The sequence below is a fragment of the Leishmania braziliensis genome, chromosome 5 (genome assembly GCF_000002845.2).
Source record: "Leishmania braziliensis MHOM/BR/75/M2904 complete genome, chromosome 5".
NCBI lineage: Eukaryota > Euglenozoa > Kinetoplastea > Trypanosomatida > Trypanosomatidae > Leishmania > Leishmania braziliensis.
In genome coordinates this window covers 147320-160937 of record NC_009298.2, presented here as the reverse complement: position 1 = coordinate 160937, position 13618 = coordinate 147320, and the positions used below count along the sequence as shown (strand labels likewise).

General features: G+C 56.8%; 5 protein-coding genes across 5 annotated transcripts; all 5 read right to left on the bottom strand.

Annotated features, from left to right (window-relative positions):
* Positions 1 to 1523: 1523 nt before the first annotated feature.
* Positions 1524 to 3152, bottom strand: LBRM_05_0490 (monocarboxylate transporter-like protein; the record flags this gene model as incomplete). Its single annotated transcript, XM_001561813.1, has 1 exon — positions 1524 to 3152. One exon carries the CDS (start codon positions 3150 to 3152, stop codon positions 1524 to 1526), a length of 1629 nt encoding a protein of 542 aa, XP_001561863.1.
* A 1011-nt stretch (positions 3153 to 4163) lies between these two features.
* LBRM_05_0480 (hypothetical protein, unknown function) lies at positions 4164 to 4757 on the bottom strand (the record flags this gene model as incomplete). The annotated part of the gene is made up of 1 exon (XM_001561812.1): positions 4164 to 4757. The coding sequence occupies one exon, from the start codon at positions 4755 to 4757 to the stop codon at positions 4164 to 4166; it is 594 nt and encodes a 197-aa protein (XP_001561862.1).
* A 1708-nt stretch (positions 4758 to 6465) lies between these two features.
* On the bottom strand, positions 6466 to 8388 carry LBRM_05_0470 (putative GTPase; the record flags this gene model as incomplete). The annotated part of the gene is made up of 1 exon (XM_001561811.2): positions 6466 to 8388. One exon carries the CDS (start codon positions 8386 to 8388, stop codon positions 6466 to 6468), a length of 1923 nt encoding a protein of 640 aa, XP_001561861.2.
* An 824-nt stretch (positions 8389 to 9212) lies between these two features.
* Positions 9213 to 9803, bottom strand: LBRM_05_0460 (conserved hypothetical protein; the record flags this gene model as incomplete). The annotated part of the gene is made up of 1 exon (XM_001561810.1): positions 9213 to 9803. One exon carries the CDS (start codon positions 9801 to 9803, stop codon positions 9213 to 9215), a length of 591 nt encoding a protein of 196 aa, XP_001561860.1.
* A 998-nt stretch (positions 9804 to 10801) lies between these two features.
* LBRM_05_0450 (conserved hypothetical protein) lies at positions 10802 to 13324 on the bottom strand (the record flags this gene model as incomplete). Its single annotated transcript, XM_001561809.2, has 1 exon — positions 10802 to 13324. The coding sequence occupies one exon, from the start codon at positions 13322 to 13324 to the stop codon at positions 10802 to 10804; it is 2523 nt and encodes an 840-aa protein (XP_001561859.2).
* Positions 13325 to 13618: the final 294 nt, after the last annotated feature.

The following is a 13618-nucleotide window of genomic DNA, read 5'->3' as shown; positions in this document are numbered from 1 at the left end:
TCACCACGCCTACCCACACACCCATTCACATAGGCCCCCTCCCCCCCTTTCCCCTCTCCTTTTTCTTTGTTCTTAACCGACCGCAAATACTCGACCAAAAGAGGAGGGGGCACAAACAACGCGGGCACACACACACACACAGAACGAGTGAGGAGAGGCAGCAAGACAGACAGACAGACACAGAGAGGGGGGAGTGACGGCATGAAGAAGCAGCAATACGCACGCACGGATGTGTAGGGATACCAGGTTTGCGGTACCCTCCCTCCCCACCACATTTACCGCCGTGAGGAGGGAGAGGAGGGCCGGGACGGGGGCGGTTAAGAAAAAAAAAGCTATTTGCGCTCGTCCGCCGCATCGCCCCGGATAACCTCCTTTTACTTCCCCACCCCTCTCTGTCTCCTTCCACTTCTCGTGCTTAGCATTGCCCCCCCACCCCCCCCCCCTCCTCCTCATATCAGCATCTACTCACCCTTCGCCTCTCTCCCCAATTCCCTCACTATTAACAGCACGAGAGTTACTGCTGTTTCCTCCTCCGCAAAGGTTTGCGCAGTTTGCGGGCAAACCCCAATGAACGAAATGAGGAGAGGAGAGTGGGGAGGAGAAAAAAAATGGAAAACAACAGTAGTAGGGGAAAAAAAAAAATACACGCACACACACGCACACACACAAGCATACATATACATATATATACATATACATATATATACATATACATATATATACATATATATGCATATATGCTTGTGTGTGAGTATGTGTGATACCCGACGATCTCACCCCTTGCGGGGTATGTGCACACGCTCCTGCGAGTGCGTGGTCGGAGCCTGTGGCCAGTTTGCGGCCAGGTAAGGGGGAAGAGAGAAGTAAGTGCGCACCCCACAAAGTGCAACGAAGAAGACAAAACAAGAAAAAAAAAACACGCGTGCACGTGGAACGAGACCGAAAAGTCATTTTGCGACTCGAGTCTATTTCGCTCCCACGTGGGCACCATTGCGTGTGCGTGTGCTGGTGACGATGCGGCCGGGAGCCCGCGAAGGGGGCAGCCGAGAAGGAGAGCGTGTGGGAGGGGAGGGGAAGAAGGGGGGACGGGGGAGAGGGCAGGAAGGGGATGGGCGGAGTAGCGTGAAAGGAAAGAGGTGATACAAGAAGACGTCACGACACTCGGACAGCAAACAACAGTGGCGACAGCAACAATAACGACTAGAGCCCAGAATGCTACGTGGGAAAGGAGAAGGAGAGGGAGGAGAGGGAGGGAACTCAGCCATGCGTGTGAGATGGCAGAGTACCGGCAGGGCCATTCACAACCGGCGCCAAGCACCACCCTGGCAGCGGCTGCAGTAAGGGGGAAGCCCCCTCATTCTACACCAGGGAGAGGGAGAGAAGCCCATGGCGCTTCACATTGACAGCAACTGCGATGGTGTGTAGTGTGGCGGCATTCCTTTCTGCTGTGGTATGGCGGACGAAGGAGAACAGGGCGACCAGTGGGCCGAAGGGAGGCGGTGGGGCCACGTGGGGCCATTGCCTCACCCCTGCTTCAGCATGCGCTTGACGACACGACCGACGCGACTCTGCTTCTCTGGCCACAAGAGCAGGTAGCACAGTACTCCCGGAAGCGTCATGCAGCAGCTGATGAATACACAGCCGTACGAGTAGTTGCCATGGTAGCGACTCTTCAGCTGCGCCTGAATTGGCGGGGCCGAGAAGCCGCCAAGGCAGGCCGCCACAAACACGCTGCCCATGAAGAGGCCCAAATTAGGCCCATGGAAGTCCTTGGCGATCAGCGCCGGCATCATGGCAAAGATGCCAGCCGTGCAGAAGCCGATAACACTCAAGCACACGGCAAAGGCTGCGTAGCTGCGGCAAAACACGAGCAGCGATGTTGCCACACCACCGACGGCGGCGCAGATCGTGTAGGCGAGGGCGTCATCCGTGAAGGAGGCCATGCCGCCTACCAGGATGGATCCTATAATCTGAAACACACCCCAAAATGTAAAAACTGTCGATGCCTTGGAGGTGCTGATGGCGGTGACGTTCTCGTACACCGTGCCAGCACTGCCCATGGAGGAGACGTAGGGGACGGTCATGTAGATGAGTCCGTAGAAGGCCCACCCATAGATGGCGAACATGAAGAAATGCGTAAGGAAGCGAAGAGAGAGGAAGACGCGTATTATCTCTCTCCAGGTTAGGCGCCGCACGTGCATATCCTGGATCAGATCTTCTACCCCGCAGACCCGGGTGCCAAGAGCTTCCTTTCCATTCTGCGGGGCCTGCTGCTGCTGGTGGTGACGATCCACTAACTCGCTCATGTTCTCGTTGCAGTGGCTTGCCGCCTTTTCCGCCTCCTCACTCATGGGCTGGATCATCTGCGTCGTCTGTGAGGACGTAACTTTTTCATCTGCCTCGGCTGTTACAGCGAGCACAATATTGTCCCCCTCCTCGCTGAGGTTGTCGCCGCGGCGGTTTGAGGTGTGCGCTGGCTCGCTGTGGCTGTGGGCGTGCTCCTCTATGTCAATGTCGTCTTCGATCGGGTGGCGGCGGCAGGAGAGGATGGTTCCTACCAGTCCGATGGAGCAGAAGGCAGACATGAGGCGGAAGGTGTGGCGCCAGCCGTAGACATCCACGAGACTGCCGAGCACCGCCGGAACAACGGCGCTGCCTACGCCGCCGCCGGAGAAATTGATCCCTTGTCCAAGACCGAGCCGACGCCGGAACCATGAGCCGGTTGCTGCTGCGCCAGGCGACAGCATAAACGCGGAGGAGATGGAAGCGAGCAGCGAGAAGGATGCCGTGACCTCCGGCGAGCTCTTCGCAAAGGACGAGCTCAGCCACAATGCAGCGAATAACATCACCGTAGAGGTGAGCATCATAACTCGCGGCGGCACGCGATCGACAAGGAAGCCGGCGAAGACGCCGAACACCGGTGACAGCCCTAGAGAGACGGAGTTACCGAAGCTGACGGTCGTTGCGCTTGGGTAGCCCAGAGACGGGTCATTCTGCATACTGTTCGAGAAGATCGAAAAACTGTTGTCGATGCCGTAGCTCATCATTTGCATCAGAGCCCCTGAGATGGCGACGAGATAGCCGATCCAGTGGTCCGGCGGGCGGTGGGTGATGGACCGGTTCACCCTCTTCCACACCTCAAAGATTTTCATGGCTTCTGTAAAGGAAGGGGAAGAGAGGGCAGGTGGCAGTGGCGGGGGTACTTTACCTTAACAGTGGCAACACGCGAGCCGTCGCACCTAAATAGTCAAGAAACACAACAACAGCAACGAGAACTTAAAGGAGAGAGGAGAGTAGAAACGAAAATGGGAAGGGTGCGAGGTATATGCATGAGGCAAGAGAGTGAAGGAGTGGATAGTGATGAGCTTACCTGATTGGTTCACGACATGGCGCGCATTGGCATTCATCATCATCATCATCATGGCGGTCGATCATCAGACAAGCAAAGGAAAGGAGGGAAGGGGAGGAGAGACGAAACTGACGCGAGTGAGAGGGGCAGACAGCAGCAGTACAGCACTCCACAGTACAGAGAGAGAGAGAGGCATGAGAAGGGCATAGAGGGCACATACGTCCTTATCGGCAAAACCACGACAAGTCGGAGACGAGGTGGGAGGGGGGGGGGTGATTGGCCGTCACAGACGGGCCTGGGCAGGGTTCAGTTGTGTCCGTTGAGAGTCCTCCTCTTCGTTGGTCTTGCGCCGGCACATCGACACCTCGACAACCACCTGGAGAGGAAAGGGAGGGGGGGGGGGAAGCCAATGAGGGACAGAGAGTGGGCGAGATGCGTGAAGGAGGGGGGAGGGGGAGGAGGAGAGAAGGCACCACTTCAACAGCTTCCTTCGCATGCTCTCGCCTTCTAGTCTTCGACTTTCTATATGAACACCCACGCGCACGTACCGGAATCTCCGACTCCTTTTTCTCTCTGTACCGCATAATGGCGCAGCAAGGGAAAACGAGTGCGTGGGTGGGGACACACCATCACGATGACGGCGATGGCATGTGTGAGCCATGCGCTCACTGTAGTGCCCCGGCTGGAAAGCAACGAGAGTGGGTGAAGGAGGAAGGTGGGCCATGGGGGAAGGGGCATACGGTCGCAACACATACACACACACACATATATATCACACCACTGCAAGCGAGAGGGAGGCACAGCCTTGGGCCTGTCATCCAGACTTGGGTAGGGACTGTATCGCTTCAGCCTGCCGACGTGCGCGGCTTTTCTGCGCAGCCTCACGCCCCTCGCGCAGCAGCTCCTCAGCACGCCGGGCTTTCGCATTGAAGTAGGCATCCCGTTCCTCGCGAAGGAGTCGCAGCGCCCATCGCGCTCGTTGTGCCGCCTTGTCGTTCAGTGAAGAAGGCACAGGCGGTGCGGCTGCGACATGGGGCTGTTGTCGAGGCAGAGCGCTGCGGGTGGTGTCCGCCTTTCGCCGAGGCGTCGCTGGTTTTGCGGTACTCCGGCCCCTTCGTTTTGGCGGTGGTGGCGGTGGTGGTGGCTCGCTGGTGGCTGCCAAAGGCTGTGTAATGCAGGGAGTAGTAACCGCTTCAGGCTTGGCAGCTACATAGCCCCCGTTGTGAACCATGGTAGGTTCCCCTGCAGCAACCGTAGTGGCAGAGTCACTACCGTCGAGAAAATCAAGGCTACTCAGCTGATGAACAAGCAGCTGTGTATAGTGTCGTTGCAGGGCATCGAGGTGCCGGAGCTCCGTCTCCAGCTCCTGCGCGAGGGCAACGGCATGCGGCAGAGTTGCATTACTCATCACAGTGCCGGCATGCTCTACACACTCAGAAGAGAGGGAATCAACGTGCAGGCCCCTCTCCGACCTTTTTCTGTGCTCTCTGGTTTCCGGATTGTCTGTGGAGCTTTTCTACGTCGTTCTGGACGATGAGCCTGGCAAGCCGCAGGCCGAGGAAGGTGAGGTGCGAACAAAAAAAAGGGACACGCCCAGGGGTAGTGAAAAGAGCGAAGGGGGGGGCAGGGGAGATGCAATGGAGAGAGGCGTCTGTGACACTGGTCGAGTGGCGAGGGACGCCTCGAAGTGCAAAAAAAAAAAAAAACGTGAAAAGACAGACGAGAGAGCGCGCGCGCGCTTGTTTGGTGCGGCCACCTCTTGCGTCCTTCCCAGTGGACTCCAAGTTCGCCGTCCGAGGTGTACAGCAGCGACGCTACAGAGACACCTTTCTCTCTGTCCACGCCTGCCACCGATCCTACGCGGTAGAATGCACCGTGGGAGCGCGTTCATGAAGCCGCGGAGGTCTTTCCTACTGCCACCTCCCCCTCTCCAATACCCAACGTCACTCCTTACATTTTCGTTTGTTGTCTCATTTTTTTTATATTTATTAGGCCCTGCGCTTTTGCTCGTTACCCTGGCGGAGAGGAGGGGAGGCGGCTGGGCTTCGTACGTGCACTGCGTCCAGCCGTGTTGGCATGTGTAATCCTGAGCGTCTTCGCTTACAAGCGGGGCCACCACACCAAAGCACCACCACCAACAAACAGACACACACACACACACACACACACACACACACACATAGCGGAGCTCGTTAAGCGTAAAGGAATGGAAAGAATCAACGAAATAAATGAGCTTAACATGTACGCTCCCAGCCACTGGAAGACGTGAGCTCATGCGCCCCACTCCACTCGACCTGTCGCCGGCCCCATCACGTGGTGCAAAGCAGCGCCAGGCGTACGCCCTAGAGCAATGCGCCGACCCAGCCATCTCAAGCACGGCCCCTGCTATCCACTCTAGTCAAACACCACCCTCGCCTCCCGGGTCGCCTCGCAGCCGCACCCATCGCGCCGACCATCACCTGGTGCGTCTCGCGGGGCGGCGCCGGCTCCTCACCAGCATGCTGCGAGGGTCGGGTGGGGCGCGTCCGAGCCATGCTGGCGCTCTGCCCATCCCATGGCTGGCACAGGCCTGTGGGCTGTCGCAGGCCGCCGGCATTGGTAGCGACGCGTCGCGGTGACTCCCCCCCTCATGTGTCGTAGGCGCTGGACCCTGTCACCGCCTGGGACGGTTTGGCATGGTTGGGGCGGAGGGCTCCCCGGCCTCTCTCCGCGCGTACCGAGGTGTGCCCCGCTGTCATCAGGGCAGAGACAAATGTAGAGGAAAAAAATCTCCCACAACATCACATAACACCGTGTGACGGTGCTGCCCAAGCGAAAACATATCATCAGGAGGAGGAGGAGACAGAGCAAGCCAGACGCACACACGCGCATGGGTGCAACGAAGAGAAAACAAGAAGAGAAGAACGAAAGTAAATGTGATAGGCAGTCTCGGGCAGCAACAGAAACAAGCAGAGCAGCGGGTGGTTGCATGTAAAACAGCAACGGTAACCGCTGTGTCTCGGATACTGTGATCAACGAGACGCGAGAAGATCGCCCATGATGCCTGGCAGAGGAGACGTCAGAAGAAAAGCGGCAGTAAAACAAAAAAAAAACGCAACCTCACACTTTTCGTTGCCTTACTCCTTGGCAGCGGCTAAGAATTGCGCCCAAAGCGCGTCGTCGCTCTCGTGCTCGGCGTCAGCTACAAAAGCCTCCACGCCCTCCTGCTCCTCGCGCGCGGCTCTCCGCTTCTCCTGCTGCTTGACTTTCCGTTGCTTCTCCTCCTGCTCACGCAAATACGTGGCCACTGTTGCCATCTCCTCATGACCGATCCCCACTGACCGCTGTGTGCGTCCCTTCTTCGTAGAGAGCTTCTCTGTCTTATTCGCCTTCGAAGGCTTGATCGCTTTCTCCTCGTTCTCCACTCGACTATCTCTGTCAACTGGGGCATCGTCAGTCGTGTTATTCACAGTCTCCTCACTGCTGTCAACTACGCTAGCCTCGTCGCCTTCCTGCTCTTCATCGCCATTATTCATGGTGTCATCAACCACGTTAAAAGAGCTGTAATGCTCAATCAGCTTCATTTGTTTTGCCTGAGGCTGCTCAGTTGCATCACGGTAGTGTTTATTGGACTCGAACGGCGGCGCGTTAAACCACGGCAGACGCCCGCGCTGCCAATCGTACAAGACCATGCGCGCAGCAGCTTCCACGTCCGGCTCCCCTCCAGCGACCAGCTTTCCGCGTAGCTTTGCGAGCTTTTCGAGAAAATCAACAACATCACGCCATTCTTTGACGCTATATGTGGTCACAATATCGCGATGCTTGACAATCTTCAACACGGTGTCCACCACATCCGTCTTGTCCGCATTTCCGAGACGCTCCACACGCACAACACCCTTGAGCACCGCCTGGACATCGTTGTTTGACTCGCGGTCGTACACCACACCGGGGCAGTCAATGAGAAAGATACTCCGTGTCAGCGCAACATACTGCCACACCTTTGTCTCACCAGGAATGGGCGCCACTTTGCAGACGGATGTACGACGTAGTGTATTAATCAGCGAGCTCTTTCCTACATTCGGGTAACCGATCACACCTACCGAAATCGGTGTCTTGGTGCGCTTGTTGCCGCGGTGTGTCACGTTGTGCAGACGCGCGAATTGCCGGAGTAAAGAAATGACGTTACCTTTGCCGAAAGGATGATTTACACTGGCATGGAAGGCGATGGTGGGATAATCCTTGCTGAGAATCTGGAGCCAACGAGCTGTTGCCCACAGAGGGACTAAATCGCACTTGTTTAACACCAGAACAAAGTGTTTATATTTTTTTTCGCGACGCATGAAATCCTCCAGAAAAGCGCTTCGCGTACCCATTGGATCGCGCGCGTCGACGACGTACAACACTACGTCCGAACTGTCAATCACTTTATACAGCTCGCACCAAATTCGGTTCGATTGACCTTTGGTCATCAAAATGCCGTTCCTGGTTTTATCGTTGCGATCCTTGTGCACTCCCTTCATCAAATCGCGGTCCTTCTCTTTTTTGTTGCAGTCGTAGTTGTCCCCCTTGACGTTAGCCTCTGTGGCCAAGGCTGACATATCCACAGCATTGAGTCGCACACGCTTGCGGTTTGCCTTGTCACCAAACGTTTTGTCCCAGACCATTTCTTTGCGGATACTTCCGTCGGTGTTCTTCGGCTCTTCTAGAAGGCTCAGCGGCAACTTGGATTGCTTGATGATGACGCTGTACGGGTCCCTGTACTTGGCTCCCATTTCTTCGCGGAATTTCTGAAGTGCCTCCTGGCCGATGGTCCGGGTGTTGCCAAACCAGCGGCGGTCAGGTGCAATACGTGCCATCTGCTTCTCAATGCGATCAGATGCTGTGAGCACACTTCCCTTGATAATGTTGCCCTTTTCGTCACGTTTGATTTTTGACTTGTACATTTTCAGCCGCTTAATAGTGCGTTGATCTCGAAGACTGGTCTTGTTTGGGTCGGTGCGCCGGTTGGGGTTGGTGGGGGTGAGGAGCCCCTTCCCGGCTTTTTTGCCTGGCTTGCCCATTTCTTTTGGTAGGTGAAAAAAGAAAAAATCAATGAAAATTGAGAGGATCGCCGTTGAATTAGTGCATTCGAGCGGCAGATCCCCGACAGAGAGAAGCACTCTGCTGACCAAAAAAAAAAAAAAGGAATAGTAGTGCTGACGCGTCTGGGGTCAAATGGCGAGTCAGTTTCTTCCTTTGTTATTTGGCAGTGATTAAAATGTGAGTGAAATTGTAGATTATAAATTTGTACTGATTTTTTTTATGTTTCAAAATAATCCCATTGTCCGATAATGAATTCAGTTGTATATGGCAGTGCAAAGTTCAGCATTGTAGAGAAGAAAATGTACAACATGTGATCGAAAAAATAACACACAAAAAAGATATTAGAAATAATGCATTCATAGAAAGCTAGTTGGCATGCTCATGCTTGCCGACGTTGTCATCACCGAAACCAGGACAGGATAGGTGCTTGACAGCTGCTCTCTCAGGTGATAGTACAGCAAAACAAGCTTGCGCGTGTCTTTGCCTTGAACATTATACTCACATTTGGTTTATCATACCCGTAAACAATGCTGCAACTCAGCAAAGAGTGCCATGCATAGACATATGTCTTCGATCATGTGCTTTTTACCTTCAGGTCGTCAACTTACTTTGGAGGTAATGCAGAGGGCTTCCTGTTACTTTACCAATGAACACATACGCAAAAAACCTTAGTAATTTCCTCTTCCAATGCCTTGCATTGCAAATCAATTTTTTTTCTGAAAATTACCTCCTTTGATTGTGCATATGTCGACACAATAACGTAACCGGGATGCCTTTCAATGCTGCTGCTTTCATCATCATCTTACTTCTTCGTTGTGGCCTTTACAGCATCATCAAACCACGGGTAGTTCTTCGAGACATCGGACAAATCCTCGCTCGTGATTTCCGTCTCTTTATCAAGGCCCATGACCTCATGAATGATACCGCTGTCGTCCTTGCTGCGGAGCTTGCACCCAAGGCCGATGGACATGAAATCGAGCAGTCCCTGCATGCCGAACTGCTCAGCCGCCGTCATTGTCAATAGGTAATGCTTCTGATTCAGAGGAGAGCAAAGTCGTTGGTTGAAGAAGTCATTATCCCACTTGTCCGTCACAACGTAGGAGAAATCACGGTAAATGCATGGGCGGGTCATCGGGCTAGCAGCATGGCCCTCTACACCGTAGTGCACTGCCCAGCGGATAAGATGCTCCAGCACTGCGGCTGGGAAGCGAAACTCTGGGATCTCATCCTCGGCTTCCTCGATGAATGGGCACTGCTGAGTGTAGTTCTTCGACACCTCGATGTACTTACCGTCGTCACAATGGACAATGACATAAAGATCTCGGTCCACTTTGAACTCGCCGTTGGGGCCCTTCAGCACCAGGCGAATATCCATAGCTCCTTCCTCAGCCATCGTTGAGGCAATAGTTGGCCGAAAAGAGTGAACGGTGCGGCTACAGAATGAGGAGCTTTTCGAGTGAATATTGAGAAATAGAGTGCCTCTAGATAAAAATAGCTTCTTTTCTTTAGCACAGTTGGCAACAAAGTGCAGGTCGAAAGGAAACGAAGAGGTCAGGAAATGAGAGGGAAAGTGAGTGGGAGTGGAGAATGAGACATCTGTGGCGATTCGTGTATGAGAGTCATAAGGGCAACCGAGACAATGGGGTGGAGCAGATCGCATCTCTACTAGTCAAGGCGCTTTCAAGAGTCAACGTGTTTCGCTAATGTGAATTTTAGCCGAGCAGCACGGAGTGGGCTTCAGCAAAAACTTGTCACTGGCGGGATATTTCAAGAAAGCAAAAGGGCTTTGAATGGAAGTGAGCCAAACGGCTTTTCGAACGTGGAGAAACCCGTGTAAGGGTCATATGGAAAGAAACCGTTCTCCGCCTTGACAAATGGGTGTGCTCTAGGGAGCCCCCTCGCCTTCCTCTCGCGAGTGGCTTCCAGGTGGCGTGGGGGCGCTCAGCGACCATTTGCTCGTGATGTTGGGGGCCGCCCCTCGACTTTTCCTGAGGAGGGGGGGCCTTTTTGGTATCCGCCAGGACGCCGCCGGCTCCTCACCAGCATGCTTCGAGGGTCGGGAGGGGGCGCGTCCGAGCCATGCTGGCGCTCTGCCCATCCCATGGCTGGCACAGGCCTGTGGGCTGTCGCAGGCCGCCGGCATTGGTAGCGACGCGTCGCGGTGACTCCCCCCCTCATGTGTCGTAGGCGCTGGACCCTGTCACCGCCTGGGACGGTTTGGCATGGTTGGGGCGGGGGGCTCCCCGGCCTCTCTCCGCGCGTACTGAGGGTGTGCTGGGCTCTCGGGCACCGGGGGAGGGGGGCGGTCCATTTTTTATTTTTGGCCGTGGGGCGGAGCGTCGGCCCGGGCGCGTGCGCGGTGAAAGCGGCGACGGGGTTCGCTCGCACAGCTTACGTGGGCAGCAGGTCAATTACCAATTCGGCGGGAACGCCGATCGACACGAGCGCCGGCGCGGCCCGCGCTGCGGAGAGGCCCTGTAACTCAGCAACGGACGCCATGACACGCACCAGCGTGCGCCACACACGGGGGTCGTCCGCCCCGCTCTTGTCGCTGCTTTGATGCCCCCTGTCGGCGCCAGGGGGGCGCGGACGGGCCAGGTCAATGGTGCTCGCGAGGACGTTTTCCTTGACAAGGATGTCGTCAAGTGCCGCTTCCTCCTCCTGCGGCGTCATGGGCGTACGGCGGCGCCGTCGAAGACTGACAGAGTAGTCGACAAGGAACTGGAGCATCTCGTCCATGCGAGACTGGCTGCGACCGACGAGGCGAGCCATCGAGCATGCCACCTCGTCAAACAGCTCCGCTCGCACAGGCGGTTCTGCTGCAGCAGTGTCGTCCGGCCAATGTGGGAAAAACGAAGCCATGGCCGCCGTTGCCAGGCTCAGTTCCTTCAGCGTGGTGCGTGGCGCGCGGCACATGTGGCGGACTTGTGCCTGCGCGGATGACCAACCGTCGCTGCGCGATGCCGCGGCCGAGAGCAGGGCAATGGGATGCGCATATCGAGACGCGGCCGGTGCGTGCATAGCGCACAGGTCGACCGTCTCGGCGTCCCGCCGGAGTGCGGCCCACAGCGTCATGGATTCCCACACACCACTTTGCTCGCGTGTGAAGCTGATTGGCTTCGCCGGATGCGCGCCGTCACGGTTGTCGTTTACCTCGGTTGGCGCATCCGCTGCCTCTGACCCCGCCGTGTTCATCCGAATTAGGTGTCGGAGCGCGCGCGTGCACTGATCGTAGTTGTCAGAGGAGCGGAGCGCAGACGCGGCGTGTCTGTCGTGTGTCGGCCGCAAGAAGAGCTGCAGCACAGACCAATGCGTGTAGCAATTGACCAGCGGGCGCGGCAGCGTACGGTAGAAGAGCATGGCTTCCGTGTAGTGTCCCGTGGCAGCGAGGGCGACCATGGCGTGGTTGTAGATAGCGGCGTGGTGCTTGTCGCGTTCCTTTAGCATTGTGCCCGTCGCCACTGTGAGGCGGTCGGCGTCGCGCGCTGCTCGCACGCACTCCGCCGCCTTTGCCTGCACCGACTCGTCGCTCACTCGCCACCTTGCGGTACCATTGCTCTCAGGCCGCTTGGTGCTGCTGTCGGTACGCGACCCCGAAGACGCGACCTGCAGTGCCAGCGAGTCGCCGTAAAAGAAAAGCAGCACCATCCATGGCTGCTCTGCCGCTTGAAGCATCGACATGAGGCGCCCCATTGTCACCGCATCAGCAAAGCGCTTTCCCTCCGCGGCCGCTTGCGCTACAGCAGGCGCTCCACTAGTTGCCCCAGCCAGTTCCAGCACCGCCCCGACCGCATCCCGCCAGCGGCTGGCTGGACAGACGGACAGATAAGTGTCCATGATGAGCCGCAGCGCCGTAGCGGACACACGCTGCTGTTGCTGTTGCCCCTCTGCGCTGGTCAAGGGCACCGTGCTCGACGACACGATCAAGCGGCGCAGGCAATCCACCCACTCGAACACAACATTCCGCTTGGGATTGGCATCGGCACTGGCCGGTTGTCGCGCACCGACGACCGCTCGGTGGCGCATGTCATTTGCCTCCAGTACCCCGCGCAGCCACTCAAAAGAGGCGGTCGCAGCGTCGTCAAGAACGCGAGACAGCGGGACAGCATCTGCCAGTGCCCACGCGCACCGCCACCCGTCCCGACGCAGCTGCGCCACACGGTGTATCACAGCACGAAATGCACTACCATCATCGCCACACAGAGCGAGTGCCTCCTGCGTGTGACCCGCCGCGACGAGGCCAACACAGCAGTCAACGCGCGCTTCCCAGTCTATGGTCGACGACACTGCTGAGCTCTGCTGTGTGAGCTCCTCCAGCAGCAGTAGCGGCAGTTCCGGGCTTACAGTGGCGAGCAGCGGGGAGCGCATCGGGTAGCGGTAATGGCGCGCCGACAAGGGAATGTCAGATACCTTGGCCTCAACAAGGCACTGCACCTGCTCCAGCAGCAGCTGCTGCAGTATACTCATCTCGCTGAGCTGCACATCGGAGAGGAGATTGCTGGGACTACTGCTGCTGCGGGTTGAATGCTCTGACGACCGATTTTGCACGAATTGCGCGCGACTGCTCTTCTTCATCGACTGCTTGCGGTGTGCTTCAGCGCAGCTGCTCATGCCGTCTGGGCTGCAAGACGCCGTGGGCGCCACGTACATGGCCTTCTCACTTGCTTGCGAGTACTGCCGCACGATGTGCTCCAGCAGCTCTGCTTTGTCGGCGGTGGTGCCTTCGCGCAGCAGCGACCAACGTGCCTCGCGGAGGACGGCGAGAGCATCGGGATGCAGCTGCGCGTTCGGCAGCCTGCAGAGATGAGCAGCACATAGCTCGTCGAAGAGGTGACGGCGAGCGACAAGCGAGGCTGACGTCGTGTTGGTGCGCTTCGCGTACGTCCGCAGCGCGTGCAGCCATGTGGATGACATGAGAGGTAAACAAAGGGCAACGGAGAGGGAGGGGGGGGGGCGAGCGAGAGACGCTCGACACACGCACACGCACTCCACCGAAGACGACCCTGGTGTGAGGACGAAAGAGAAGGAGGTGGAGAGTAAAAGCGAGCAGATATGCAATACATCAGGGATAGGCGGCTTTGTCTCTCGGCGGAAGGCACAGGCGTGTCCGTGACACTGTGCGTCGCCGCTTACCGGTGCACACATGGCGTACGACCTCATTTTCGTCTGTGCATGGCTGCCACCACTCCACAGCCACTGCCCCCTTTG